Source organism: Hemibagrus wyckioides, linkage group LG06 (assembly GCF_019097595.1).
Source record: "Hemibagrus wyckioides isolate EC202008001 linkage group LG06, SWU_Hwy_1.0, whole genome shotgun sequence".
NCBI classification, from domain to species: Eukaryota; Metazoa; Chordata; class Actinopteri; order Siluriformes; family Bagridae; genus Hemibagrus; species Hemibagrus wyckioides.
In genome coordinates, this window is record NC_080715.1 from 39,800,785 (window position 1) to 39,826,922 (window position 26,138).

The window sequence follows — 26,138 nt, forward strand, 5'->3', positions numbered from 1 at the left end:
ACAATATTCCTAACACCTGTGACACCTGATACTCTCTCAAGCGGGGCACTGTGAATGTTTTTTTGACTCATATTAGCAAAGAATAATGGAGAATAATTTGTTGTACTTTTGTGTGCCAAATTGTGATATCAGCACTTGTCTGACGGATTCAGCCCTTGGGAATTTACAACCTAGTATTAATTTGTAGCTATCAACTTTTACTTTTATTTTGTTGCATTTTGTAGTTACACATAATGCAAAACAGCAGCTAGTTTAGTCACAAGCCTCTATTTTTTTAGTGCAGACAAAACACTAACACTAGAGACTGCTTTCATAAATGCTACATAAAACATTTCTGAACAGAAACTAACCAATTTCTAGCTACAAAAAAAACAATAACGCATTAGAACGAGTGCATAAATGTAAAGTCATGATGTGGATTCTGGTATAAAATAATTTTCCGTCCATCAGATATAACACCGAATCCAAAGCCGAGGAACAAACCAAAGACTATTACGTTTATGTAGTCTAGAATTACACCCAAAAACTGATATTTCAATCAGAAGTCGCAGAAAAGTGATAGAATTCCCGTGTCCGCTAGGATAAAAACAGACTTTTGGACAGTGCTATGAAAACAATGATGGATCTGAAGTGATCCAATGGATCCAGACTCACCTCCATACTCTGACTGGCTGGTTAGAGTCGAATCTTCTACACCACCAATGCTCTTATGAACTGCGTCAAGGAGAAAGAGAAAGTGAAAAAGCATAAGAATGACGAAAGAACCGAAGCCAAGCTGCGGATTGAGGCTGTGTTCAAAATGCATATTATCCATACTAAACTCACAGTGTAAAGTATGTGAACAAAAGAATCATTTCTAGCGGAAAAACATTCCAAGGATTCCAATTTCTAAGTAGTCATCTAGCAAGATAAAATACAAATAAATATAAAATCATCTAAACACAGCCAGCGTTTTAGTTTTTCTCTAAATTCTTACAAGAAACGTAAAACAGTTAGCAGAATAAACGAATAGAGAATAAAAACAAAACAGAATTTACCATCTGTATAAACAAGCGAATGCTAACCAGCAGTTACAACATGTTACACACAATTACCAACATCTGAACAGCTGGCTAGCATGCTAGTATTTTATATACGTTGTTGTTGGGTCAATTAGCAAATTAACACATTAAATGCTGTTTCATTTTTTAACTGACAAAACAAAGACAGAACTGAAAGAACATTAAGTAATGCTAGTTGTGCAGTTTCTGTACAGAATTAAAGACTGTGAAATGGGGTGGGGGGGTAAGGTTTACAGTTTGAAAATCTTGAAATCTGAGGTAGATTTCAGAGGTAGTCTTGGGTAAGTTTGAGGTAAGTCTGAGATAATGCTGAGCTACCTCTGAGGTAAATCTGTAGGAAGTCTGAGGTAAGTCTGAAGTAAGCCTGAGGAATAAGTACGGTAGATCTGAGGTAAGCTTGAATATCTGAGATAAATTTGAGATAAAGAGAACATCTGATGTAAACTGAGGTAAACTTTGGGGAATATCTAAGGCAACCCCAAGGAAAAGGTAAGGAATATTTGGGGTAAACCTGAGTAGATGTGGTAGATGTGCAGAATATCTGAGGTAAATGTATGCAATATATGACGCAAATGTGTGGAATATCTGTGGTAAATGTATGGAATGTCTGGGGTAAATGTATGGAATGTCTGGGGTAAATGTGTGGAATATCTGAGGCAAATGTGTGGAATATCTGAGGTAAATGTGTGGAATATCTGAGGTAAATGTATGGAATATGTGGGGTAAATGTGTGGAATATCTGAGGTAAATGTATGGAATATGTGGGGTAAATGTATGGAATGTCTGGGGTAAATGTATGGAATGTCTGGGGTAAATGTATGGAATGTCTGGGGTAAATGTATGGAATGTCTGGGGTAAATGTGTGGAATGTCTGAGGCAAATGTGTGGAATGTCTGAGGCAAATGTATGGAATATGTGGGGTAAATGTGTGGAATGTCTGGGGTAAATGTGTGGAATGTCTGGGGTAAATGTGTGGAATGTCTGGGGTAAGTGTGTGGAATGTCTGGGGTAAATGTGTGGAATGTCTGGGGTAAATGTGTGGAATGTCTGGGGTAAATGTGTGGAATGTCTGGGGTAAATGTGTGGAATGTCTGGGGTAAATGTATGGAATATATGACGCAAATGTGTGGAATATCTGTGGTAAATGTATGGAATGTCTGAAGTAAATGTATGGAATGTCTGGGGTAAATGTATGGAATGTCTGAGGCAAATGTGTGGAATGTCTGAGGCAAATGTGTGGAATATCTGAGGCAAATGTGTGGAATATCTGAGGCAAATGTGTGGAATATCTGAGGTAAATGTGTGGAATGTCTGAGGTAAATGTGTGGAATGTCTGAGGCAAATGTGTGGAATATCTGAGGCAAATGTGTGGAACATGTGGGGTAAATGTGTGGAACGTCTGAGGTAAATGTGTGGAACGTCTGAGGTAAATGTGTGGAACGTCTGAGGTAAATGTGTGGAACGTCTGAGGTAAATGTGTGGAATGTCTGAGGTAAATGTGTGGAATATCTGAGGTAAATTTAAGGAATAACTGGAGTAAATGTATGGAATACCTGAAGTAAATTTATGGAATGTCTGGGGTAAATGTATGGAATGTCTGGGGTAAATGTATGGAATGTCTGGGGTAAATGTATGGAATGTCTGGGGTAAATGTATGGAATGTCTGGGGTAAATGTATGGAATGTCTGAGGTAAATGTGTGGAATATCTGAGGTAAATGTGTGGAATATCTGAGGTAAATTTAAGGAATAACTGCAGTAAATGTATGGAATATCTGGAGTAAATGTATGGAATATCTGAAGTAAATTTATGGAATACCTGAAGTAAATTTATGGAATACCTGAAGTAAATGTATGGAATATCTGGGGTAAATGTGTGGAATGTCTGAGGCAAATGTGTGGAATATCTGAGGCAAATGTGTGGAATATCTGAGGTAAATGTGTGGAATGTCTGAGGCAAATGTGTGGAATATCTGAGGCAAATGTGTGGAATGTCTGAGGCAAAATGTGTGGAATGTCTGGGGTAAATGTGTGGAACATGTGGGGTAAATGTGTGGAACGTCTGAGGTAAATGTGTGGAATGTCTGGGGTAAATTTAAGGAATAACTGGAGTAAATGTATGGAATACCTGAAGTAAATTTATGGAATACCTGAAGTAAATTTATGGAATACCTGAAGTAAATTTATGGAATGTCTGGGGTAAATGTATGGAATGTCTGGGGTAAATGTATGGAATGTCTGGGGTAAATGTATGGAATGTCTGGGATAAATGTATGGAATGTCTGGGGTAAATGTATGGAATGTCTGGGGTAAATGTATGGAATATCTGGGGTAAATGTATGGAATGTCTGAGGTAAATGTGTGGAATATCTGAGGTAAATGTGTGGAATATCTGAGGTAAATTTAAGGAATAACTGGAGTAAATGTATGGAATATCTGAAGTAAATTTATGGAATACCTGAAGTAAATTTATGGAATACCTGAAGTAAATTTATGGAATATCTGGGGTAAATGTATGGAATGTCTGGGGTAAATGTATGGAATATCTGGGGTAAATGTATGGAATGTCTGGGGTAAATGTATGGAATGTCTGGGGTAAATGTGTGGAATGTCTGGGGTAAATGTGTGGAATATCTGAGGTAAATGTGTGGAATATGTGGGGTAAATGTGTGGAATATCTGAGGTAAATGTGTGGAATGTCTGGGGTAAATTTAAGGAATAACTGGAGTAAATGTATAGAATACCTGAAGTAAATTTATGGAATACCTGAAGTAAATGTATGGAATGTCTGGGGTAAATGTATGGAATGTCTGGGGTAAATGTATGGAATGTCTGGGGTAAATGTATGGAATGTCTGGGGTAAATGTATGGAATGTCTGGGGTAAATGTGTGGAATGTCTGGGGTAAATGTGTGGAATGTCTGGGGTAAATGTGTGGAATATCTGAGGTAAATGTGTGGAATATGTGGGGTAAATGTGTGGAATATCTGAGGTAAATGTGTGGAATGTCTGAGGTAAATGTGTGGAATGTCTGAGGTAAATGTGTGGAATGTCTGAGGTAAATGTGTGGAATGTCTGAGGTAAATGTGTGGAATGTCTGGGGTAAATGTGTGGAATGTCTGGGGTAAATGTGTGGAATGTCTGGGGTAAATGTGTGGAATGTCTGGGGTAAATGTGTGGAATGTCTGAGGTAAATGTGTGGAATGTCTGAGGTAAATGTGTGGAATGTCTGGGGTAAATGTGTGGAATGTCTGGGGTAAATGTGTGGAATGTCTGGGGTAAATGTGTGGAATGTCTGGGGTAAATGTGTGGAATGTCTGGGGTAAATGTGTGGAATGTCTGGGGTAAATGTGTGGAATGTCTGGGGTAAATGTGTGGAATGTCTGGGGTATATGTGTGGAATGTCTGAGGATATCAAAGAAGTTAAGATCAAAGAAAAAGAAATTCCAAAACGTATTAAAAAAATAGAGAAAAATTTCAGCAACCTGAAGACACTGACTTCTAACTTTGACACACTTAGCTTAAAGCTATAAGGAACTGTATGTAGTAGAACAGCAGACGCTGCCACATGACGCAGTTCACGTTTCCTGTTTCATTCCAGTAGAAGTTCTTCAGCATGGCATGACAGCGCCCTCAGGTGGTCACTCTTCCTTTCAATAAATGGCAGCAAGTGGACTCATCCCCCGTATTAATGCCCCATACACACCTTCAGAGCTGCTGTCTGATTGGCTGTCGGCTAAGAAGTCAGAAAAAGGTTCTGCTGGCCCGATGAGCTCGGAACCGTCCTGAACTTCTCCGTCCTGGACAACACACAAACAAACAAACAAACAAAAAAAACACAGGCTATTTTACACACCGGTGTTGTGAAAACACCCGCTAGGTTTACTGTGAAAGCCTAAAGAGTGAGCATAATGGAAACTAGAATGCAGGAAGTAAGTGAAGCATGACTGTGTGTGTGCGTGTGTGTGTGTGTGTGTGTGTGTGTGTATGTGTGTGTGTGTGACAAACAGAGAAACCATGCGCGTGTACCTAATGTTACTATGTCCGCACGGGTGTGTATCTTCAAGAATTACACGAGTGGAACAAATGAGTCCCATGTTACCGGTCTGTGAGCAAGTTCATGTGGTCACATAATAGCAAACCTCAGGCTTAAATGAGTCTGTGTTTGTGTGTGTGTGTGTGTGTGTGTGTGTGTGTGTTGTACCTTAAAGAAGTCCTGTATATACTGGCTGGCATAAAGAGCAGGAATATTAGCACTGAATTGTAGAAGATCCTCTGAACACTGCCTCCTCTCCTCGATCACAGAATCATCAAACCTGCCTGGACACACACACACACACACACAGTTTTAATAGTGTATGTAATTACCCTTAAATTTTCAAATAAACACTGAAGAATGAATGAATGAATGAATGAATGAATGAATGAATAAATACCAAAAACCATGTACACAAGAGGCCATAAAGTTATTTGTAAAAATATATTTCCGTAATAATAAAAAAAAGTTAATTAATTAATTAGAAAAATAATAAATAAATAAATATTTCATATTTATTTATTTCTTTCCACACACAATTATATTACCTTGTGGTTGATTTTTCTTCTAAAGCTACAGAAACAACAAAAGGCAGTGCAGGACCCTAAGTAGTGTGTTTTCTTCCGAAAACAATTCCGACACGGAACGACGACCGTTATCCGTATCAGCGATGTTACTCCACATTTTCTGCTTCATCCTTACATCATGCCTCATTCCGTCACAACATTTGGAAAGCGCAGAAATCTATTTTTCGACGCACTGAGTGCTAAAGTTTACACCCCCCCCCCCCTCCTCCTCCCCCATGCAGCCATTTGGAGAATACTTAACTTTGCTTTTCTTTATTAGAATAAAATAAAATTAAATGAGTAAACAGGCTTTCCCTCCAAAATTAGCTCGAGACACAAGATCCGGTCCTGGCTTTCTTGCTTTAAAGGATCACTTCAATTCTGAGTGGAAAATAAATCTTTGTATATTTTTCCCCCTATTAATTTGCCCTATTCATAAAGCTAAAAAATTAAAAATCAGCACATTTTGTTTATGGGATAAACCCGATGTGACGATATAACACTGTTATTACAATCAGTCATGTCATTGTAAGCTGTTTATAATGAGAAATAATTACAAGCAGCAGAAAATTTTTCGATGCATCATCATCCTCCTCCTCATCCTCTTCATCTTAAGGTTTATATTTCACCAAAGGTTTAATAACACACAGTATCGTTTAATAAACTGTTTATAAACCTGTAATAGATCACGATACGTTACGTGTATTGGTAGGAATCTTACCGAAGACTTTCGACTTGGCGAACGGAGGGAAGAGCTCCGACTGTCTGTAGAGGTTTTTGTGGATCTGCCACAGGTCTTTGTGCAGCTTCTTGAAATCGCTATAGCGCTTCCACACCGTGATCTACACACACACACACACAGAGAGATAAGACGTCTGGTCACACCTATTTTCATCAGATTCTTTCCCTTCATCATGTAGAGAAATCCCATCCCTCCTCCTCCTCCTCCTCCTCATTATTCCCGAGAGCCAATCACACGCGAAGGAATTCCTCCATAATCCAATACTGAGCAAAATCAGGATTAAGAGCAGGGTGGAGGTTCAAGCAAGAACAAGAAAACAAACCCATGTTGGCTGAGTGTGTGTGTGTGGGGGGGGAGCTGTTCCTTTTTTAAGCTGCATCAAGGCTCTAAATGAGATCATGCCTGCCACATTAGGTACAATCTACTGTCTTAGTGTGTGTCTGTGTGTGTCTGTGTTTCAAGTTAAAGCAGGACTCATCAATATTGTTTAGTTTCTGAAGGGATCAGAGTCTGATCAGAGCTACATGACAACACTCGTCTCTGATTGGTCAGAAAGTGACCATTGATCACTGCTGATGAATCACTCAAGGTTTCTATGGTAACAACAAACAGAAGATTTTTTTTTTTTTCTTTTTTCTTATTCTGAAAGGAGATGTTTATTTCACATTAATGGAAGGAGTGCACCGGGTCAGCACTTTGGAACGGTCAGTCTGATTTTATATATATATACACACACACACACACACACACACACACCAACACATGAAAGCGCACAATAACACACGCATACCCTAATACACACACACTAACACACCAACACACAAAAGTGCACAATAACACACGCACTAACACACACACAGCCAAAAACACACAAAAGCTCGTGCACACACTCCAAAACACACACACACACACACAAAACATGATAACACACACACACCCCAAAACACACACAAACACACAGCTAAAAACACACTAAAGCTCACACCCCAAAACACACACACCAACACACAAAAGCGCACAATAACACACACATACACACACACCAACACACATGAAAGCGCACAATAACACATGCACTAACACACACACATACACACCAACACACAGAAGAGCTCGCACACACACCCCAAGACACACACAAACAGCCAAAAACACACAAAAGAGTACACTAACACACACACATACATACACAGCAACACACAAAAGCGCACAATAACACACACATACACACCAACACACAAAAGCGCACAATAACACACACATACACACACACCAACACATGAAAGAGCACAATAACACATGCACTAACACACACACATACACACCAACACACACCCCAAAAGACACACACCCCAAAATTGAGTACACAAAACACTACACTTACACATACATAAACACACCAACACACAAAAAATTATATTAACATGCACTAAACCACACACATCTTAACACACACACACACACACACACCTTAACACACACACACACACACACACCCCAGAACACACAAAAGTGCACACCAAACACACACATCCTAAAACACACACCCCCCAAAACACACACACACCCCAGAACACACAAAAGCGCACACTAACACACACACACCAAACACACACATCCTAAAACACACACCCCCCAAAACACACACACACCCCAGAACACACAAAAGCGCACACTAACACACACACACCAAACACACACATCCTAAAACACACACCCCCCAAAACACACACACACCCCAGAACACACAAAAGCGCACAATAACACACATCCCAAAACACACAAATGCACACACACACACACACACACACACCAAACACACACATCCCAAAACACACAAATGCACACACACACACACACACCAAACACACACATCCCAAAACACACAAATGCACACACACACCAAACACACACATCCCAAAACACACAAATGCACACACACACCCCAAAACACACAAAAGCTCACACACACACACACCTTACCCAAGTTAAGAGAAATAGAATAATAGACATCAGTAATAACTCTGTAAATGATCTCACCTCCTGTACGTCTTCAGGATTCTTCCTGGAGATGATCTGGAAAAGAAGAGACACACAGATCAGTCGTAAAGATCCAAACGAGAGCAGGAGAAAAGATCTCACTAACTTCACTGGAGAACAGAATAAAGAATGAATTTTTATTAGATGTGTGTGTGTCCATACGAGCACCTCTCAGTCAAGACACTGTGCTCTGTGTGTGTGTGTGTGTGTGTAAGTGGGAAGGGGATATGAGGAACTGAACAATGACCACTTTATACACATTGACAGAGATGGAGTTCACACACACACACACACACACACACACAGTGAATTGAGTACTGTTCCATACATACAGATGGATGGATGGATGGATGGATGGATGGATGGATGGGTGGATAGATGGGTGGATGGATGGATGGATATGGATGGATAGATATGGATGGATGGATGGATGGATGGATGGATGGATGGACAGATATGGATGGATAGATATGGATGGATGGATGGATGGATGGATGGATGGATAGATAGATGGACAGATATGGATGGATAGATATGGATGGATGGATGGATGGATGGACAGATATGGATGGATAGATATGGATGGATGGACTTGATTTTTTTTTTTTTATTTTAATGCCATGTTAGCTTCAATGGCTATATTATGGCAAACGTTTGGATGCAGTTAAAACATAGGGGGCTATTCAATAGACAGGGTTACACTGATATGTAAGACGGCAAGAAGAGTTTATATACGTTTTTTGAGGTTTATGCTTGTTAAGAAGAGCTGTCTTGAAGATATTTTTAAGTGTCTTCTGAATAAAACGTCTGCCTTATAGTGCTCAGGGCAGGGCAGTGGAGCAGAATGTGTTTTATTGATGTAGGTATTTTGCAGGCTTGACATAGTGGTGGTTCTTCCCCTTTTAGCAGGTGGCCATGGGTGAGTCTCGTGTGGCCAATGCGGCACGTTGTGTACACTATTTGGTCAAGTCTACTTGAAAAGTGAGGGATTGGTCTCCTGTGGATAATAGGGTTAATTTCGTGTAATTTGTTGTGGGGGTAGTTGTCCCATTCCGCTTGCCACTTATTTGTGGTGTAAGAATTTAGTATAGGTCTGAGATCTTAGATGGATGGATGGATGGATGGATGGATGGATGGATGGATGGATGGAAGGATGGATGGATGGGTGGATGGATGGGTGGATGGATGGATGGGTGGATGGATGGATGGGTGGGTAGATGGATGGATGGATAGATGAATAGATGGATGGATAGATGAATAGATGGATGGATAGATAGATGAATGGGTGGATGGATGGATGGATGAATAGATAGATGGATGGGTGGATGGATGGATGGATGGATGGATGGATGGATGGATGGATAGATGGATGGATAAATGGATGGATGGATACATACACACACGAATACATACAAACACTAACATACAAAAGTTCACACTTACACACACACACAAACACCACAACACCTACAAACACACACTAACACACAAACCTACACACACTTACACCCCATAACACACACACTAACACACCTCAACACACCCAAAAACACAAAACAATATCACACACACACCAAAAATCATAAAAGCACATACTAACAAACACACACACAGTAACACACACACCTCAAAATACACATAAGAGCACACTAACACACACACATACAAAAACCCCAACACCTACAAACATACAGCAGTAGCATAGCTATGGGTGGGCACCTGTCAGTCAGGCCCACCCAGTCAGTTGCTTGCTACAGAAAAGATTGCTTTGACTACGGCGATTGCTGGATGCCTTTATACATGCCTTTGTCCGTATTAGGTTTTTTGGCACGTCATATGTTACTTCTATGAGTCAATTTTTGTACTTTCTGCGCGAGAGCGCCCTCCGGTTTCGAGGAAAATGAAACGTCTCTACACTCAGGCCGCCCCTCTCCCTCCACACCGAGCAAATTTCACAGAGGGTCACCGAAGTTTAGTTGCACATTAAACTAAAATGAAACAGAGCAACTTACTAAAGTTTGTGTCAAAAAGACGTTGTGTGCAGCCGGAGGAGAAAGATAATCCCGATGTTCAGGAGCCATGAAGCTCGAGTAGTAAGGAGCTCTGCTAGTGTTCATTCACCTTTTACTCCATCACCAGCAGCACTTTATTCTCCAGCGTGTACCTCCCCTACACACAGTGTAAAAGTAAGCCAATCTACATTTTCCTACTATGTAGTTGTATAGTCATTGTTGTTCATTTCACGTGGCCGTTGAGCCATATATTTCGGACAGTTTACATACTGTCCTGCTGATTTGATAATGGTGTTGCGGCGTGTCTGTCAGATGTGCGTGCATGCGCGTGTGTATGTATGTGTGTGTGTGGCCGCCGTGCTCATGCTGTTCTTATTGTTATGTTCTTAACATTGCTTACGATGACATACAAGCTTATGCTCTGATTAAATGGTGGTTTGCATTCAAGCAGGTGTAGTTATGTTGGCTTATTTTGAAAAAAGATGCATTTTAGGCTAGGCCCACCCAATTTTCTCTGGGCCCACCCACATTGTGATTCCTGGCTACGCTAGTGACATACAGTAAGACACAAACCCGAATACACACAAACCTACAAACACACACACACACACACACACACTTACACCCCCCCATGTTGTGTTGGTTCAGGAAAGCAGTAAGAGAACTGAAAGCAGTCTGATCCACACTGTCCTGAATTCATTAAGCAGGACTCTTACTCTTTCTTACACACACACACACACACAGGGGGGGGGGGGATCACAGACTCTTTAATAAAACACACCCTGTTCATTACTCTTTACACCCGTGTTCAGCAGAAAAGCAGCTCCAAATGCACAAGGCGCTCATACTGACACGGACAAGCAACAATAAAACAAATGTAACTGTAATTATGTCAGAAATTTTAATTAAAAAAAAAAAAAAACTAATAACTCATTTGTGACATGAAATTAACACGGTTGCATGATTTAGACGTCATTTTAAGGAGACAAGTTTCAGCACGCGTATAAACAGCTTTGTTTTTGAATAAACTGACAAGCCAAAGAAAACAACAGGCTTTTATTATGATGTTGGAGCTCTGGAATTAACGATTAATAAGGTTATTTACTCAAAATTCAGCATCTTGGATGTTATCCACATCGTTAGAAAAACAAAAATACGTGCTTTTTGTAATGTCAAAATGTTTCCCCACCCGCATTCGGGCAAATCCCGCCTTCTTCGTTGCGATTGGCTAACAGGCGCACTCACGCGCTGCCCATCCAATCGTAGTCGGGAAAACGGATACTACTAACCAATCAACGATCAATAGGCGGGATTTGCCAGAAAACGAATGGGGAAAATAATAATGCTGCATAAACAGATTCAGGTTGCTACAAATCATGTGACATCATGCGCTAATCTAAAAAAATAATCCAAGATACATCCTGTTTAATTACCGACACTGCTAAAGTCAGCGTAATTCCTTCCAGATTATTCTGTGGTGTTGTCTAGATTGTCTAAAGAGCAGAACAAACGGGACTCACCCTGGCAGTGACTTTATAAACCGTATATCCCTTTTTGTGCTTTTTTGGGTCCGTAACCGTGTAAAATCGAGCCAGTTCGCCTCGTTCCCTCTGCGATATCATCCTGATCAAGGCATCGCAACCAGCCTGCAGCAAGCCACCCTCCTGTCACCTGCCGAGAATGAAAGGAAGATTAAAAAAAACACTAGAAAAATCCAGGCGGAAGAGAGGAAATCTCGCGAGATTTCAAAATCTCTGGAAAAACAAGTCAGCGTTTCTTTGTGATAGTAGCAGTTGTTGTGTTGTTGTTGTCTGTATACGTGTTATTTCCAGCCTTTCATTCATTCGTTCATTCATTTATCTTCCTTATATTCTGAAGACAATGAATATAATTTCTCAGTTCTCAAATGCCCTTTAACTGGGTAAAATAACTGTGAAAGTAGTTCCGGTTGTAAAAGTTTAGATTAATGCGCCGGTCGCAATACACTACCGTTTCCATAGTAACCGCTTATTCAAGGCTACTTTCTGCCAACTCCCCAAGAAAGAAATGACTTACATTTCATTAAATCTGAGACTGATAATAAACTTATTAGTATATATTTTGTTTTATATGCTTTATTATTGTCATGATACACGGGGCAGACAACTCGGTGTTCTCAAAGTCCTAACTTTATTAGCACACGAATATCAGTAACTCTCTGGAAACAGAGTCAGTAGCAACCAGCATGCACTCGACCCGCCCCCGTTGCCTAGCAACACAGGACTCCAACACAGAACCGCCAATCACAATCAACCATTAAGCATATTACCACAATTATAAAACAAGAAAAAAAATAAGGGTTTAATTGGCTTATTGTTCCTTTACAGAAAGAGTCCATCTACGACCGCGACGTGTGGAATTTTGGGCGTGGTCGCGGTGGAATTCGGGCCGTAGCCCCGCCCCGCTCGTGTTTGCGTCACTGTCTGTTTTTCCCCCTACATCCAGCTGTGGACAAAATGGCCGCCACGGCGATGGACGGGGCCGCGGCCGATGCGCGTCTCACCGAGACGAAGAAGTACGAGTACTTCAGCTCGATCAACTCCATGGCCAGGAAGATAATGCAGGAAAGGGAGAAAATTAAGGAGAAGTACGGCACGGCGTGGGAGGACATGTCGCCGGCTGAACAGGACACGGCGATCGACGACGGGATGATGGAGCCGAAGATACGAGCTCGCTATGCTATGCACCGGACGGACCGCGAAGAACTGGTGTGTTATCCTAAAATGCTGATCCAAACCGGACAGAAAATCGTCCACTTCGGAGAGGAGGTCAGTATTACTGTTACTTTGTTGCTTGTTTGTTGGCGTGTCAGCTTTGCGTTGCGGTTTTTGACAGCTTGATGTCATTGATTGAATCCCAAACGCCTTAGTAGTGTACATCGAGTGCACTATGTAGGGTGGAGTATTTATTATTCCTGTATCCTATGTAGGGCACCTAAGTAGTGCTGTAGAGGAGATTTGGGATTGGAAACCGCAAGTCACTACACAGGGCTTAAAAATAGTGATTTTTTTCCCCGTCTTTTTTGCTGGACTGTGACTTCTAGACTGTGAAGTCTATTTAAGTCCAAAGCAAAAATATGTTGTCAGAGTTTTAGGTGTAATTATGTAGTTTAAGAATAACATTTTTTCCATTCTTTCTTTCTTTTCCAGGATCTAACTTGGCAGGACGAACATTCTGCACCCTTTTCTTGGGAGACCAAAGTATGTAGGCCGCCGCTACTAAAAATAAATCTGGCCCACATAGTATGTAGTTCTTGCAAACATGATGTATATATTTTCTTTCTTTCTTTCTTTCTTTCTTTCTTTCTTTCTTTCTTTCTTTCTTTCTTTCTTTCTCTCTTTCTCTCTCTCTCTCTCTCTCTCTCTCTCCCCCTCTCCCTCTCCAACACACAGAGTCAACTGGAATTTAGCGTGATCAACGGCGCTCCGGAGTCGGCCTCGTACTCCGTGAGTGAATCCAAACCCAAAACATCTCAGAGCAGCAAGCTACCCGGGATCGAGGGCTCGGGATCGGTGAGACGTGACGAGGAGTCGTCTTTCTGGAAGCTGAGCGCCGAGAGGTCACGCCTGGAGGGCGAGAAGGCAGACTTCCAGTCGCTTACGCCCAGTCAGATAAAATCGATGGAGAAAGGAGAGAAGCCGCTGCCTTTGTACCTGAGGTCTGAATCCGGATCCAGGGAAGCGCAGGAACCTGCAGCACCGCGTCCCGTCAAACAGAGAGTGTCTAAACCTCCGGCTCCTCCTCCTCCTGCCCCCATCAGCGTGAACCCGGCTCCTCTGAGTGTTACACCGGCACCTCTGAGCATGAACCCAGCACCTCTGAGTGTTACCCCGGCACCTCTGAGCGTTACCCCGGCACCTCTGAGCGTTACCCCGGCACCTCTGAGCGTTACCCCGGCACCTCTGAGCGTTACCCCGGCACCTCTGAGTGTTACCCCAGCGGCTTTTAGCGTGACCCAGGCACCTCTGACCGTGAACCCCGCACCTCTGACCGTGACTCCAGCACCCGCTGCACCACTAGGAGGCTGGGAAAGATCTCAGAGCACCCTGCCATCTGTCAGCAGCACTCTAGATGATGTGTTCAGTCCCGGTTTGGGTCCGAAAACACCATCAGAGTCAACTAAAGACAGAGAGAAGGAAGACAACGTGCAAACTGGAAGCCCTGCCTTTTCACAAGTAAATCCAAACAGATCATATTACAAGCCTACATATTTCCCATATGATATTTAAGGGGATATTTAGAACGATTGGAGGTGGGCTATTAACGGAAAGTAATGGTCACTCCATTCTGCGTCCAGTGTTCCCTTTCCTTTTTTTTTAAAAAAAAAAAAACAAACCTCTTCCTGTTTTCTCTGTTTTAGTACAACACAAGCAGCACCATCCTCAAGACTGGCTTCGACTTTTTGGACAACTGGTAACATCTGGACGCAACCTCAGGCAGCAGCGGCTCCATTCCAGACAACAGGACGTCCTCCATCCCTACATACACACACACACACACTCAACAAAACCGTTACAGATATACCCACATCTTAGAAACGTTAATAAAGCTACAATTGGTATTATCGTAGAGCTGGGGCATGTCGATTAATCAGCGTTACGCTAGTTTACGTTTGGTGTGTGAAGTTTGCGTTCTTTATTTTGGACTGAAACTGACAGGCTGGAGTCGTGAGAACATCTAGCTAGCATTAAATCGTTACATTTATAGCGTATAATAATGTCATAATGTGTTGGCAGTTATCACGACGCCAAAGGGCTAGCTTTAATAAGCTAGTTATTTATCCGCCATGTGTTTTTTTTTCTGCCTAAGCTAACTTCAGACACCAAATATGCCTTTAAGATATTTTATTTGTCCAAAGCACTCTTTAAATTCTATAGAAATCATTTTTTTTGTCAGTGAATCTCTGAAGAAGTACTGATTGTAGCTTTAAAACAAACAAACTAGCATTAAAAAAATGTATTCACAAGAAAATGTTACAAATGTATTCACAATACAGCAATAACACAGGAATCTGGAAAAGGATAAGAAACTTTTAAACAAAGATTAGACCCTGGGAAAAAAATAAATAAAGGTTATTTTGATAGAATATGCCGTGTGTAATGTGATGCTAACTAGCCTGCGCTAGCTTGTTAGCATTTTAGATAACGAGGCTGTTCAGACTGTTGTGCCTTGTCTCTGCAGTTTTATTTTCCTTTTTCCTTTTTATTTTATTTGTTCTTCAGACCTGAGTACTAGTGCTACAATGCTTTAGACAGTAGATGCTGACATTTTGAAGCGAGGAAGATGAGCATGGTTTTAGAAAAATAATAATAATGGCGCATTTTACACTACAGTGGTTTTCTAGACTTTTTTGATACACTGCCTGTCATTTTGTCATGATCATGTATTGCACTCATGTGACCTGTGTTCAGTAATGTATTTATGAGGTCTTAAACCAATATTTTGTCTCCTTGTCCCATTCTTTGATTAACACAAATCATTAAAAAACTAACATAAAGAAAACGGGAGAAAAACTTATCAGTGCGGAATCGTTTGCGAGCGAGTCGGATCTTTGATTCGGTTCTTTTAAATGCTTCAGGAGCCCCGACTCATAGATATTATTTTTATTTAAATTACACGTGTTTAATTATTTATATCATTATTGTTTTTATAATTGATGGGTAGACAAAAAAAAAGCATCCGTCGTAATATCGCAAACTTGCCTGGTTTAGAAAAATTGTCAGTGAGTCGACTCTTACTGACTAACTGAACCGAATAATCTGATTCACTGAAAAATAACTAAAATACCATCAGATTCATTAGTAAGTGTATAAAGATAAAAATACAAATTCTGAAGCTTGAAAATGATGACACAAAGCAGGAGTTTGTCCTCATTTATGACTCGTGATGTGTCGGTTCTTTGATTCGGTTCTTTTAAGTGATTGCAGAGAGACCCGACTCACGCATATTATTTTATTGATTTATATTCTTTTATTTATATTCTAAGCGATGGTTAGATGAAAAAAAACACACACAAGTATCTGTCGTAATGTCGTGAACTTGTCCGTTTTAGAAATAATGTCAGTGAGTCGACTCTTATTGACTAACTGAACCGAATCATCTGATTCACTGAAAAACAACTAAAATTCCCATCAGTTTTTTTTTCAATAAGTGTATAAAATTAAAATACATATTCTGAAGCTTGAAAATGATGACAGAAAGCAGGAGCTTGTCCGCTTCCTGACTCGTGATTTGTCGTTTGATCACAATGTCAATGAGTCGACTCCTACGAACCGAATAATCTGATTCACTGAAAAATAACCAACATTCCCATCAGTTTTAAGACAGTTAGTAAGTAAGTGTATAAAATAAAAAGAAAATATACGTTCATAAAAAGAAAATACAAAGTTTGAAGCTTAGAAATGATGACAGTAAGCAGGAGTTTATCCGCTTCCTGACTCGTGATGTGTCTGATTCTTTGATTCGGTTCTTTTAAGTGATTGCAAAGATCCGACTCACGCATATTATTTTATTTAAATTACATATGTTTATTTATTTATATTCTTTTTTAAGTGATGGTTAGATAAAAAGTAAAAACACACAAGCATCCGTCGTAATATGGCAAACTTGTCCGTTTTAGAAAAAATGTCAGGGAGTCGACTCTTATTCATTAACTGAACCGAATAATCTGATTCACTAAAAAAGACCTAAAATTCCCATCAGTTTTTTTCAGTAAGTGTATAAAAATAAAATACAAATTCTGAAGCTTGGAAATGATGACAGAAAGCAGGAGCTTGTCCGCTTCCTGACTCGTGATGTGTCGTTTGATCACAATGTCAGTGAGTCGACTCTTACTGACCAACTGAACCGAATAATGTGATTCAGTGCTAAATAACTAAAATTCCCATCAGGTTTGTTAGTAAGTGTGTAAAAATAATATACAAAGTTTGAAGCTTGGAAATGATGACAGAAAGCAGGAATTTGTCTGCTTCCTGACTCGTGATGTGTCTTGTTGATTCGGTTCCGTTAGAGAGTCGATTCGCTATTTCAGTGAAAACTCCCTTTTTTGTGTGGTTTGTGTTACAACACAAATGTCGAATAAGAGTTTATTAAACTCTTATAGCCATAAGAAACAAACGCCCTTTTGGAAGCCGAAAGAGTCGACTCTTCTATGCGAGTCAAATGATGTGACTCAGTGAATATAGCTGAAATAACACATTACAGTTACATTTGTTCACGAAACTAAATAAATAAACAAATGAAGCAGATTTACAGAAAAGATCGTGGATGAGAAAAACAATCCCAGTATAGAAATAAAGCAAATATTAAAGACCAAACACGATAAACTTCATTTGGACAAAGGATATATACACTAGCAGTCAAAAGTTTGGCCACACCTTCTAATTCCATGGTCTTTCCTGATGTTTATTTCTTTCTACATTGTAAAACAATGCTGAAGGCGGCCGAAATCCACAATAATGTCCTTTGAACAGTTGATATTGAGATATGTCTGCTACTGATGCTCTGTAAAGCCTTCATAACGGCTCTAATCTGAGGTGATCTTAATCTTAATCTTAATTGGTGATTTCTGAGGCTGGTGACTCTAAATGAACTTCTCCTCTGCAGCAGAGGTCAGTTTTGGTCTTGCTTTACTGGGATGGTCTTCATGTGAGCCAGTTTCATCATGGTGCTTGATGGGTTTTGCAAATGCACTTGACAATACTGTTCTTGCAAGAACTATTCCAGAACACCTGACCTTCGTGTAATAACAACTGACTGTTGTTTTTTGTTGTCGTTACATACGGATTACTTAAGTCCATGTGTGTTATTTCATAGTTTTGAAATCTCCAGTATTGTTCTAGAATGTAGAAAATAAATCCCTAAACAAAAAACAATGAATTAAAAGGTGTGTCCAAACTTTTGACTGGTAGTGTACGTATGTTTTGATATGATTCAGAGGGTTAAATTGCATGCATTGCATTTCTCTTCATGTCCACCAGATGGAGACAAAATCAATATGTTTACACAACTAGAAATCAAAGACTTTTTAAAAAAAAAAATCTAGTATGCATCAACAAAAAACCTTATTAATAATAATAATAATAATAATAACAATAATAATAATAATAAACTAAAATAATGTAAAATAAATAATAATAAACAACTAAGCTAAAATAAATAAATAAATATAAAGAAGAAGAAGAAGAAACAACTAAACTAAATAAATAAATAATAATAATAATTATTATTATTATTATTATTATTATTATTATTATTATTATTATTTTCGGCATTAACAATGAGTATATAATTCACCAAGGAAACCGATATTTTTAGATTCAGTATTTTGGAGGCGAGATGTCATTTCATCCTTCTCCTCATCAGACAGGAATTTGTTAAGCCGTAAAAAAGTACGAGACTTTCGCCCGGAGGAAGTCACAAATGAGAAGTTCATTAATTTCCGGGAGCCTTTGAAAGGCCACGTAAAAGACAGTGTTTATTCTCATCTGCGAGAGATTCGAGTGAGACAAAGTTAGTTGTGTAATGAAAAGAGAGCGAGTGGAGGAGACTCGAGGCCAGACTCCACGCCTCCATCCTCCGTCTCATCCAAAAACACTGCAGAAAGAATGGGAGCATTTTGTGTGGCCCGGCCGGTGCTCTGAATTCCTTCCATGCTTAAAGGAAACTGAGCTGCTGCCCTTTCTCTCTCTCTCTCCCTCTCTCTCTTTCTCTCTCTCTCTCACGCACACACACTCACTTATTACAACCTGCTTCAGTCAGGAAGCACTGGAAGATTTCACACATTAGAGCGGGCTTTGTTCCAACAAGACAGGCCTGAGGGTTTTTTTTTTGTTTTTTTAAACAGATGAATGAATAAGAGCCGAAGAGAGAGAGAGTGCAACAAGAGGAGAGAGAGAGAGAGAGAGAGTTAAAACGACCCGTGGAAGTGGGAGGTGGGAAAAGAGTTTCCTGTTGTTGGACAAGATCAGTCAGGACAGAGCGAGCGAGCAGCCTGGAGAGACAGAAAGTCCAGCTAGACAGACAGACAGAGAGAGAGAGAGAGAGAGAGAGAAGATGGGGTTCTCTATGCTCCTGGTTGCCGTGTTGGCATTGCCGTATGTGTCCTTGGCCGAGGTCGAAGGAAACAGCACCGCACTCGCTCAGGATATTCAGGTGAGACCTTTACATAAACACTCAGACAAACACCGGCTTCTCTTCTCAAAACGAATACAAGCAAGGCGTTTATCTGATGATGTAATGGATGAATAACAGATACATTGTGATGGAGAAGTCAGGGTTCTGTCTAAATAACATAAAATTAAATACATGTCCTGTTTTAGTCAAATACTATGAATGTTTCTTGTTTTTTAAACACTAAGAACTGGTATTGCAGTATTTTTTGTGTAGTATTTAGCTCAGTATTTGTTGTGTAGTATTTAGCTCAGTATTTGTTGTGTAGTATTTACCTCAGTAGTTGTTGTGTGGTATTTACAGCAGTATTTTTTGTGAAGTATTTACAGCAGTATTTATTGTGTAGTATTTACCTCAGTATTTGTTGTGTAGTATTTACCTCAGTATTTATTGTGTAGTATTTACCTCAGTATTTGTTGTGTGGTATTTACAGCAGTATTTTTTGTGTAGTATTTACCTCAGTATTTATTGTGTAGTATTTACCTCAGTATTTGTTGTGTAGTATTTACCTCAGTATTTGTTGTGTGGTATTTACAGCAGTATTTGTTGTGTAGTATTTACAACAGTATTTATTGTGTAGTATTTACCTCAGTATTTATTGTTTAGTATTTACGTCAGTATTTATTGTGTACTATTTACCTCAGTATTTATTGTGTAGTATTTACCTCAGTATTTGTTGTGTAGTATTTACAGCAGTATTTGTTGTGTAGTATTTGCCTCAGTATTTGTTGTGTAGTATTTATGTCAGTATCTGTTGTGTAGTATTTACCTGAGTATTTGTTGTGTAGTATTTACATCAGTATTTGTTGTGTAGAACTTGTCAGTATTTGTTGTGTAGTATTTACCTCAGTATTTGTTGTGTAGAACTTGTCAGTATTTGTTGTGTAGTATTTACATCAGTATTTGTTGTGTAGAACTTATGCCAGTATTTGTTGTGGAGAATTTATGTCAGTATCTGTTGTGTAGTATTTACCTGAGTATTTGTTGTGGAGAATTTATGTCAGTATCTGTTGTGTAGTATTTACCTCAGTATTTGTTGTGGAGAATTTATGTCAGTATCTGTTGTGTAGTATTTACCTCAGTATTTGTTGTGGAGAATTTATGTCAGTATCTGTTGTGTAGTATTTACCTCAGTATTTGTTGTGGAGAATTTATGTCAGTATCTGTTGTGTAGTATTTACCTCAGTATTTGTTGTGTAGAACTTGTCAGTATTTGTTGTGTAGTATTTACCTCAGTATTTGTTGTGTAGAACTTATCAGTATTTGTTGTGTAGAACGTATGCCAGTATTTGTTGTGGAGAATTTATGTCAGTATCTGTTGTGTAGTATTTACCTCAGTATTTGTTGTGGAGAATTTATGTCAGTATTTATTGTGTAGTATTTACCTCAGTATTTATTGTGTATTATTTACCTCAGTATTTGTTGTGTACTATTTACATCAGTATTTGTTGTGTAGTATTTATGTCAGTATTTATTGTGTAGTATTTACCTCAGTATTTGTTGTGTAGCATTTACCTCAGTATTTGTTGTGTAGTATTTACAACAGTATTTATTGTGTAGTATTTACCTCAGTATTTATTGTGTATTATTTACCTCAGTATTTGTTGTGTACTATTTACATCAGTATTTGTTGTGTAATATTTATGTCAGTATTTGTTGTGTAGTGTTTACGTCAGTATTTGTTGTGTAGTATTTGCAGCAGTATTTGTTGTGTAGTATTTACAGCAGTATTTGTTGTGTAGTATTTACGTCAGTATTTGTTGTGTACTATTTACCTCAGTATTTATTGTGTAGTATTTACCTCAGTATTTATTGTGTAGTATTTACCTCAGTATTTGTTGTGTAGTATTTACAGCAGTATTTGTTGTGTAGTATTTGCCTCAGTATTTGTTGTGTAGTATTTACCTCAGTATTTGTTGTGTAGAACTTGTCAGTATTTGTTGTGTAGTATTTACCTCAGTATTTGTTGTGTAGTATTTACCTCAGTATTTGTTGTGTAGAACTTGTCAGTATCTGTTGTGTAGAACTTGTCAGTATTTGTTGTGTAGTATTTACATCAGTATTTGTTGTGTAGAACTTATGCCAGTATTTGTTGTGTAGTATTTACCTCAGTATTTGTTGTGGAGAATTTATGTCAGTATCTGTTGTGTAGTATTTACCTCAGTATGTGTTGTGTAGTATTTACCTCAGTATGTGTTGTGTAGTATTTACCTGAGTATTTGTTGTGTGGTATTTACATCAGTATTTGTTGTGGAGAATTTATGTCAGTATCTGTTGTGTAGTATTTACCTCAGTATCTGTTGTGTAGTATTTACCTGAGTATTTGTTGTGTGGTATTTACCTCAGTATCTGTTGTGTAGTATTTACCTGAGTATTTGTTGTGTGGTATTTACCTCAGTATTTGTTGTGGAGAATTTATGTCAGTATCTGTTGTGTAGTATTTACCTCAGTATGTGTTGTGTAGTATTTACCTGAGTATTTGTTGTGTGGTATTTACCTCAGTATCTGTTGTGTAGTATTTACCTGAGTATTTGTTGTGTGGTATTTACCTGAGTATTTGTTGTGTGGTATTTACCTCAGTATTTGTTGTGGAGAATTTATGTCAGTATCTGTTGTGTAGTATTTACCTCAGTATGTGTTGTGTAGTATTTACCTGAGTATTTGTTGTGTGGTATTTACATCAGTATTTGTTGTGGAGAATTTATGTCAGTATCTGTTGTGTAGTATTTACCTCAGTATCTGTTGTGTAGTATTTACCTGAGTATTTGTTGTGTGGTATTTACCTCAGTATGTGTTGTGTAGTATTTACCTGAGTATTTGTTGTGTGGTATTTACATCAGTATTTGTTGTGGAGAATTTATGTCAGTATCTGTTGTGTAGTATTTACCTCAGTATCTGTTGTGTAGTATTTACCTGAGTATTTGTTGTGTGGTATTTACCTCAGTATCTGTTGTGTAGTATTTACCTGAGTATTTGTTGTGTGGTATTTACCTCAGTATTTGTTGTGGAGAATTTATGTCAGTATCTGTTGTGTAGTATTTACCTCAGTATCTGTTGTGTAGTATTTACCTGAGTATTTGTTGTGTGGTATTTACCTCAGTATCTGTTGTGTAGTATTTACCTGAGTATTTGTTGTGTGGTATTTACCTCAGTATTTGTTGTGTAGTATTTACCTGAGTATTTGTTGTGTGGTATTTACCTCAGTATTTGTTGTGTGGTATTTACCTGAGTATTTGTTGTGTGGTATTTACCTCAGTATCTGTTGTGTAGTATTTACCTGAGTATTTGTTGTGTGGTATTTACCTCAGTATTTGTGTAATATTTATGGCAGTATTTGTTGTGTAGTATTTACCTCAGTATCTGTTGTGTAGTATTTACCTCAGTATTTGTGTAATATTTATGGCAGTATTTGGTGTGTAGTATTTACCTCAGTATTTGTTGTGTGATATTTACGGCAGTATTTGGTGTGTAGTATTTACCTCAGTATTTGTTGTGTGATATTTACAGCAGTATTTGGTGTGTAGTATTTGCCTGAGTATTTGTTGTGTGGTATTTACCTCAGTATTTGTGTAATATTTATGGCAGTATTTGGTGTGTAGTATTTACCTCAGTATTTGTGTAATATTTATGGCAGTATTTGGTGTGTAGTATTTACCTCAGTATTTGTTGTGTGATATTTACGGCAGTATTTGGTGTGTAGTATTTACCTCAGTATTTGATGAATGTATAGTATTTGCACCTGCATTTGTTATGCTGTTCTTACTGATCTTTCACTTAGCACTTTGGATAATGTGTAGTATTTCTTACAGTATTTACAGAATTTCTCTGCAGTATGTACCTGGTTGTGTTTATTGCATGCGGATTTCCCTGTGCAGTATTTAGAGCTGTATTTAGTGTTTGTTCACTGTTCTCTGACTGCAGAGCGATGCGGGTGTGAGAGGCAGAGGAGACACTCCAGACATCATCGAGGAACCTGAACCCACGGCCGCCGACTCCGACTACGAGAGCAACTACAACTACTTGTGTGCGTCTCCTCACAACGCAAACACCCGGCAGTAGTGTTTCTGTTGCTTAGCATCCCCGAGAACAGGCGTGATGAGACAGGCAGCTCCGCGCTCCATCTGCTAATCAGCATCAAAGGGTTACGTCTGAAATGAAATATGGCAGAGTGGGGGAAAAAACAATTATACATTTGTACCTTCTTATAAAATCTTGGAAAACACTTGGAATATTTTTAGCTGTTTCAAAAATTTAAAGGGGCGGTTTGTCATTTTAAACTTTCCTTCACACCAGCTCTGTAAACAACTTTTTTGGTATGTTTTTTGTTTTTAAAAGTAAAATTAGTCAAGCTGAGCAGATTTGATCTAGCTGGGGGTGGAGCTAATTTCAGGGCCAGAAAAAATGTAACCTGAAATGAAGAAACTAACCAGATCTATTAAACTGCAAGTGACTTTTTAAAAAAATATATCTTTGAGGCAAATGTCTGGAAATGTCTCTGAAGGAAAATTTGATTTAATGGATATTTAAGAGTTTGTCGTGAATCTTTATGACTCTTGTGTGTAGCTTTGTTGACATTCCTGAGTTGGGAAATTGGTCGATTCAGGATGTTATACTTGTGTGTTACTTCATTCTTCACATCGAAGCTCAAACTGCTCTATTTACCTCATAGTCTTTTTGCCATTTGTCTCAGTGTCCAGGCTCACGGCGGTGGATCAGGCCATCCATAAGCTGAACGTGGGTCACTACACGCTGGACGTGAAGGTGAGTCAGCTGCTGGACAGGTTGCTGAGGCTGGAGGGCAAAGTGGCCGACGTCGAGGACTCCATCCATGACGTCTCCAACTTCTGCAAGGACAACCGCAGAGAAATCGGACGTCTGGAAGGTTTGTGGGCGGAACCCGCGTCTGCGTGATTGACAGCTTGTTGTTTAGTGGCAGAGACCTAATGGAATAATTCCTGAGTCGAATATTTTCCAGGTTGCGTCAAGGGCCGGAAAGTTGGTCAGAAGTGCTTCCTAGTGTACCATGTGTACGACACCTACGTTGGCGCTTCACAGAAATGCCAGGAGCGCGGAGGACGCATGGCAATGCCGCGGGACCGGCGTGAACAAGAGGCTCTGGCGGAGTACGTGAAGCTGGCGTTACCCGGCAGTAACTGGCCCGTGTGGCTGGGCATTAATGACTTGCTCTCTGAGGGGCTTTACCTGTTCGACGACGGCACGCGGGTCACTTATTTCCAGTGGAGGAAGCACTTCCTGTCCAGCCAGCCAGATGGCGGGAAACGGGAGAACTGCGTCGCCATGTCCTCCGACGATGGAGACTGGTGGGATAACTACTGCGATCGCCGCATGTACTACCTGTGCGAGTTTGAGGCTTGACCTGTAATCGGGTTCGAGTCCAAAGTCTCCTAAGTTATATTTAAAGGGGCGGTGTGTAATATTTTTCCTGCCTTTCTTTACAAACAATCATCAACCATCGGTTGGAAAGACATACTTTCTTGTGAGTTGCAGAGCTGAGCAGGTGGGGGCGGAGCTTATTTCAGGGCCAGAAATATGGAATCCAAAACAGTGAAACACCAAACAGCAAATTAAACACGCCACCCTCTCTCTCTCTCTCTCTTCAATAATTCACAACAATGTAGCAATATTATTTCCGCTAAAACACTCGACACACTGTACCTTTAGCTCTGATGACGTCATTATTATCAAACTACTTAGTGGCATCGCAGCTTTAACTCTTTCCGTAAGAGTAGCTACTTCCTCGTTTGTTTACTCGCAATTTGTCGCACACGGAGTTGACGGTAGAAAGAAAGCGTTCTTTGTTACGAAAAGAACACGAAAGCGGGTTTCCTGATGACTCTGGATGGATTTGAATAAAATCTTTTTTTTATTTAACTTGGAATCAGATTCTGTACTTTTTATTTCTTGCCTGGTTCTATCTAATGCAAATCAAAAAGCGTGTCCCAAATCATGTACTTGGAGTATAAATAGCGTAAGTCACGTAAAGAAGCACACTCAATGACACTACGTAGCCGGAAAAGGGGCGGAGCTACAGGGGGCTGACGCTGACGGAGAAGATGACCGACAATGCTCTGGTGGACGAGACATCTTACAAATGTCTTTTAAATGATCCCACGCACACTTTATGATACATTTTTCAACATTTAAAGTAGCCTTGCGTGAATTTGACGTCATTCGCCATCGTTCGGAAAACTTCTTACGCTCCCAGTTAGTGTTCCGTTTGAGACGAAACCTTTCTAAAATCCACACACTAGATGTTAGAGGACACAGCGCCTAGTGTAAGTGCGTCTTGTGTGTGTTCATTTGGGAGGCAGCTATAATATTCGGTTGCCAGTACAGTAGAAATCCACCATTGTGAAAGGGTTTTCCCAGGCAACTTCCAAAACACACACACACTAGATCTCTATGAATCTGTATGGATTCCTCACCCTGAGGACAGGACACGACCCTTCATGA

The 26,138-nt window shown here is 39.5% G+C and overlaps 3 protein-coding genes across 9 annotated transcripts in view; 2 read left to right on the forward strand and 1 right to left on the reverse strand.

The window, feature by feature from the left end:
- The window catches only part of rps6kc1 (ribosomal protein S6 kinase polypeptide 1), a 36,684-nt gene extending 23,909 nt beyond the window's left edge, over positions 1–12,775 (reverse strand). For all 7 annotated transcript variants that reach the window (XR_009204720.1, XR_009204717.1, XR_009204719.1 and 4 more), the window contains exons 1-6: positions 11,975–12,775; positions 8,443–8,478; positions 6,382–6,502; positions 5,263–5,378; positions 4,765–4,858; positions 655–714 (exon numbers count right to left, since the gene is read on the reverse strand). Coding sequence is in view for 1 of the 7 variants with exons in the window: in XM_058391572.1 (XP_058247555.1) it covers positions 655–714; positions 4,765–4,858; positions 5,263–5,378; positions 6,382–6,502; positions 8,443–8,478; positions 11,975–12,076 (529 nt within the window). In the remaining 6 variants the exon portion in view is untranslated. The remainder of the gene's footprint in view (positions 1–654; positions 715–4,764; positions 4,859–5,262; positions 5,379–6,381; positions 6,503–8,442; positions 8,479–11,974) is intronic.
- Positions 12,776–12,909: 134 nt separating this feature from the next.
- On the forward strand, positions 12,910–15,940 carry lg06h1orf198 (linkage group 06 C1orf198 homolog). The gene is made up of 4 exons (XM_058391573.1): positions 12,910–13,261; positions 13,643–13,693; positions 13,886–14,668; positions 14,854–15,940. The coding sequence occupies exons 1-4, from the start codon at positions 12,950–12,952 to the stop codon at positions 14,908–14,910; spliced, it is 1,203 nt and encodes a 400-aa protein (XP_058247556.1). The 5' UTR covers positions 12,910–12,949; the 3' UTR covers positions 14,911–15,940.
- A 3,305-nt stretch (positions 15,941–19,245) lies between these two features.
- Positions 19,246–25,563, forward strand: clec11a (C-type lectin domain containing 11A). Its single transcript, XM_058392026.1, has 4 exons — positions 19,246–19,646; positions 23,586–23,688; positions 24,355–24,546; positions 24,640–25,563. Exons 1-4 carry the CDS (start codon positions 19,548–19,550, stop codon positions 25,038–25,040), a joined length of 795 nt encoding a protein of 264 aa, XP_058248009.1. The 5' UTR covers positions 19,246–19,547; the 3' UTR covers positions 25,041–25,563.
- The last annotated feature ends 575 nt before the right edge of the window (positions 25,564–26,138 follow it).

What these genes read in the sequence shown, in the direction of transcription:
- lg06h1orf198 (XM_058391573.1), top strand. Translation starts at nt 12,950, where the DNA reads ATGGCCGCCACGGCGATGGACGGGGCCGCGGCCGATGCGCGTCTCACC. An exon ending in TCGTCCACTTCGGAGAGGAG is followed by an intron (nt 13,262 to 13,642) that starts GTCAGTATTACT and finishes TTTCTTTTCCAG; the next exon opens with GATCTAACTTGGCAGGACGA. An exon ending in CCTTTTCTTGGGAGACCAAA is followed by an intron (nt 13,694 to 13,885) that starts GTATGTAGGCCG and finishes TCCAACACACAG; the next exon opens with AGTCAACTGGAATTTAGCGT.
- clec11a (XM_058392026.1), top strand. Translation starts at nt 19,548, where the DNA reads ATGGGGTTCTCTATGCTCCTGGTTGCCGTGTTGGCATTGCCGTATGTG. An exon ending in CACTCGCTCAGGATATTCAG is followed by an intron (nt 19,647 to 23,585) that starts GTGAGACCTTTA and finishes CTCTGACTGCAG; the next exon opens with AGCGATGCGGGTGTGAGAGG. An exon ending in AGAAATCGGACGTCTGGAAG is followed by an intron (nt 24,547 to 24,639) that starts GTTTGTGGGCGG and finishes AATATTTTCCAG; the next exon opens with GTTGCGTCAAGGGCCGGAAA.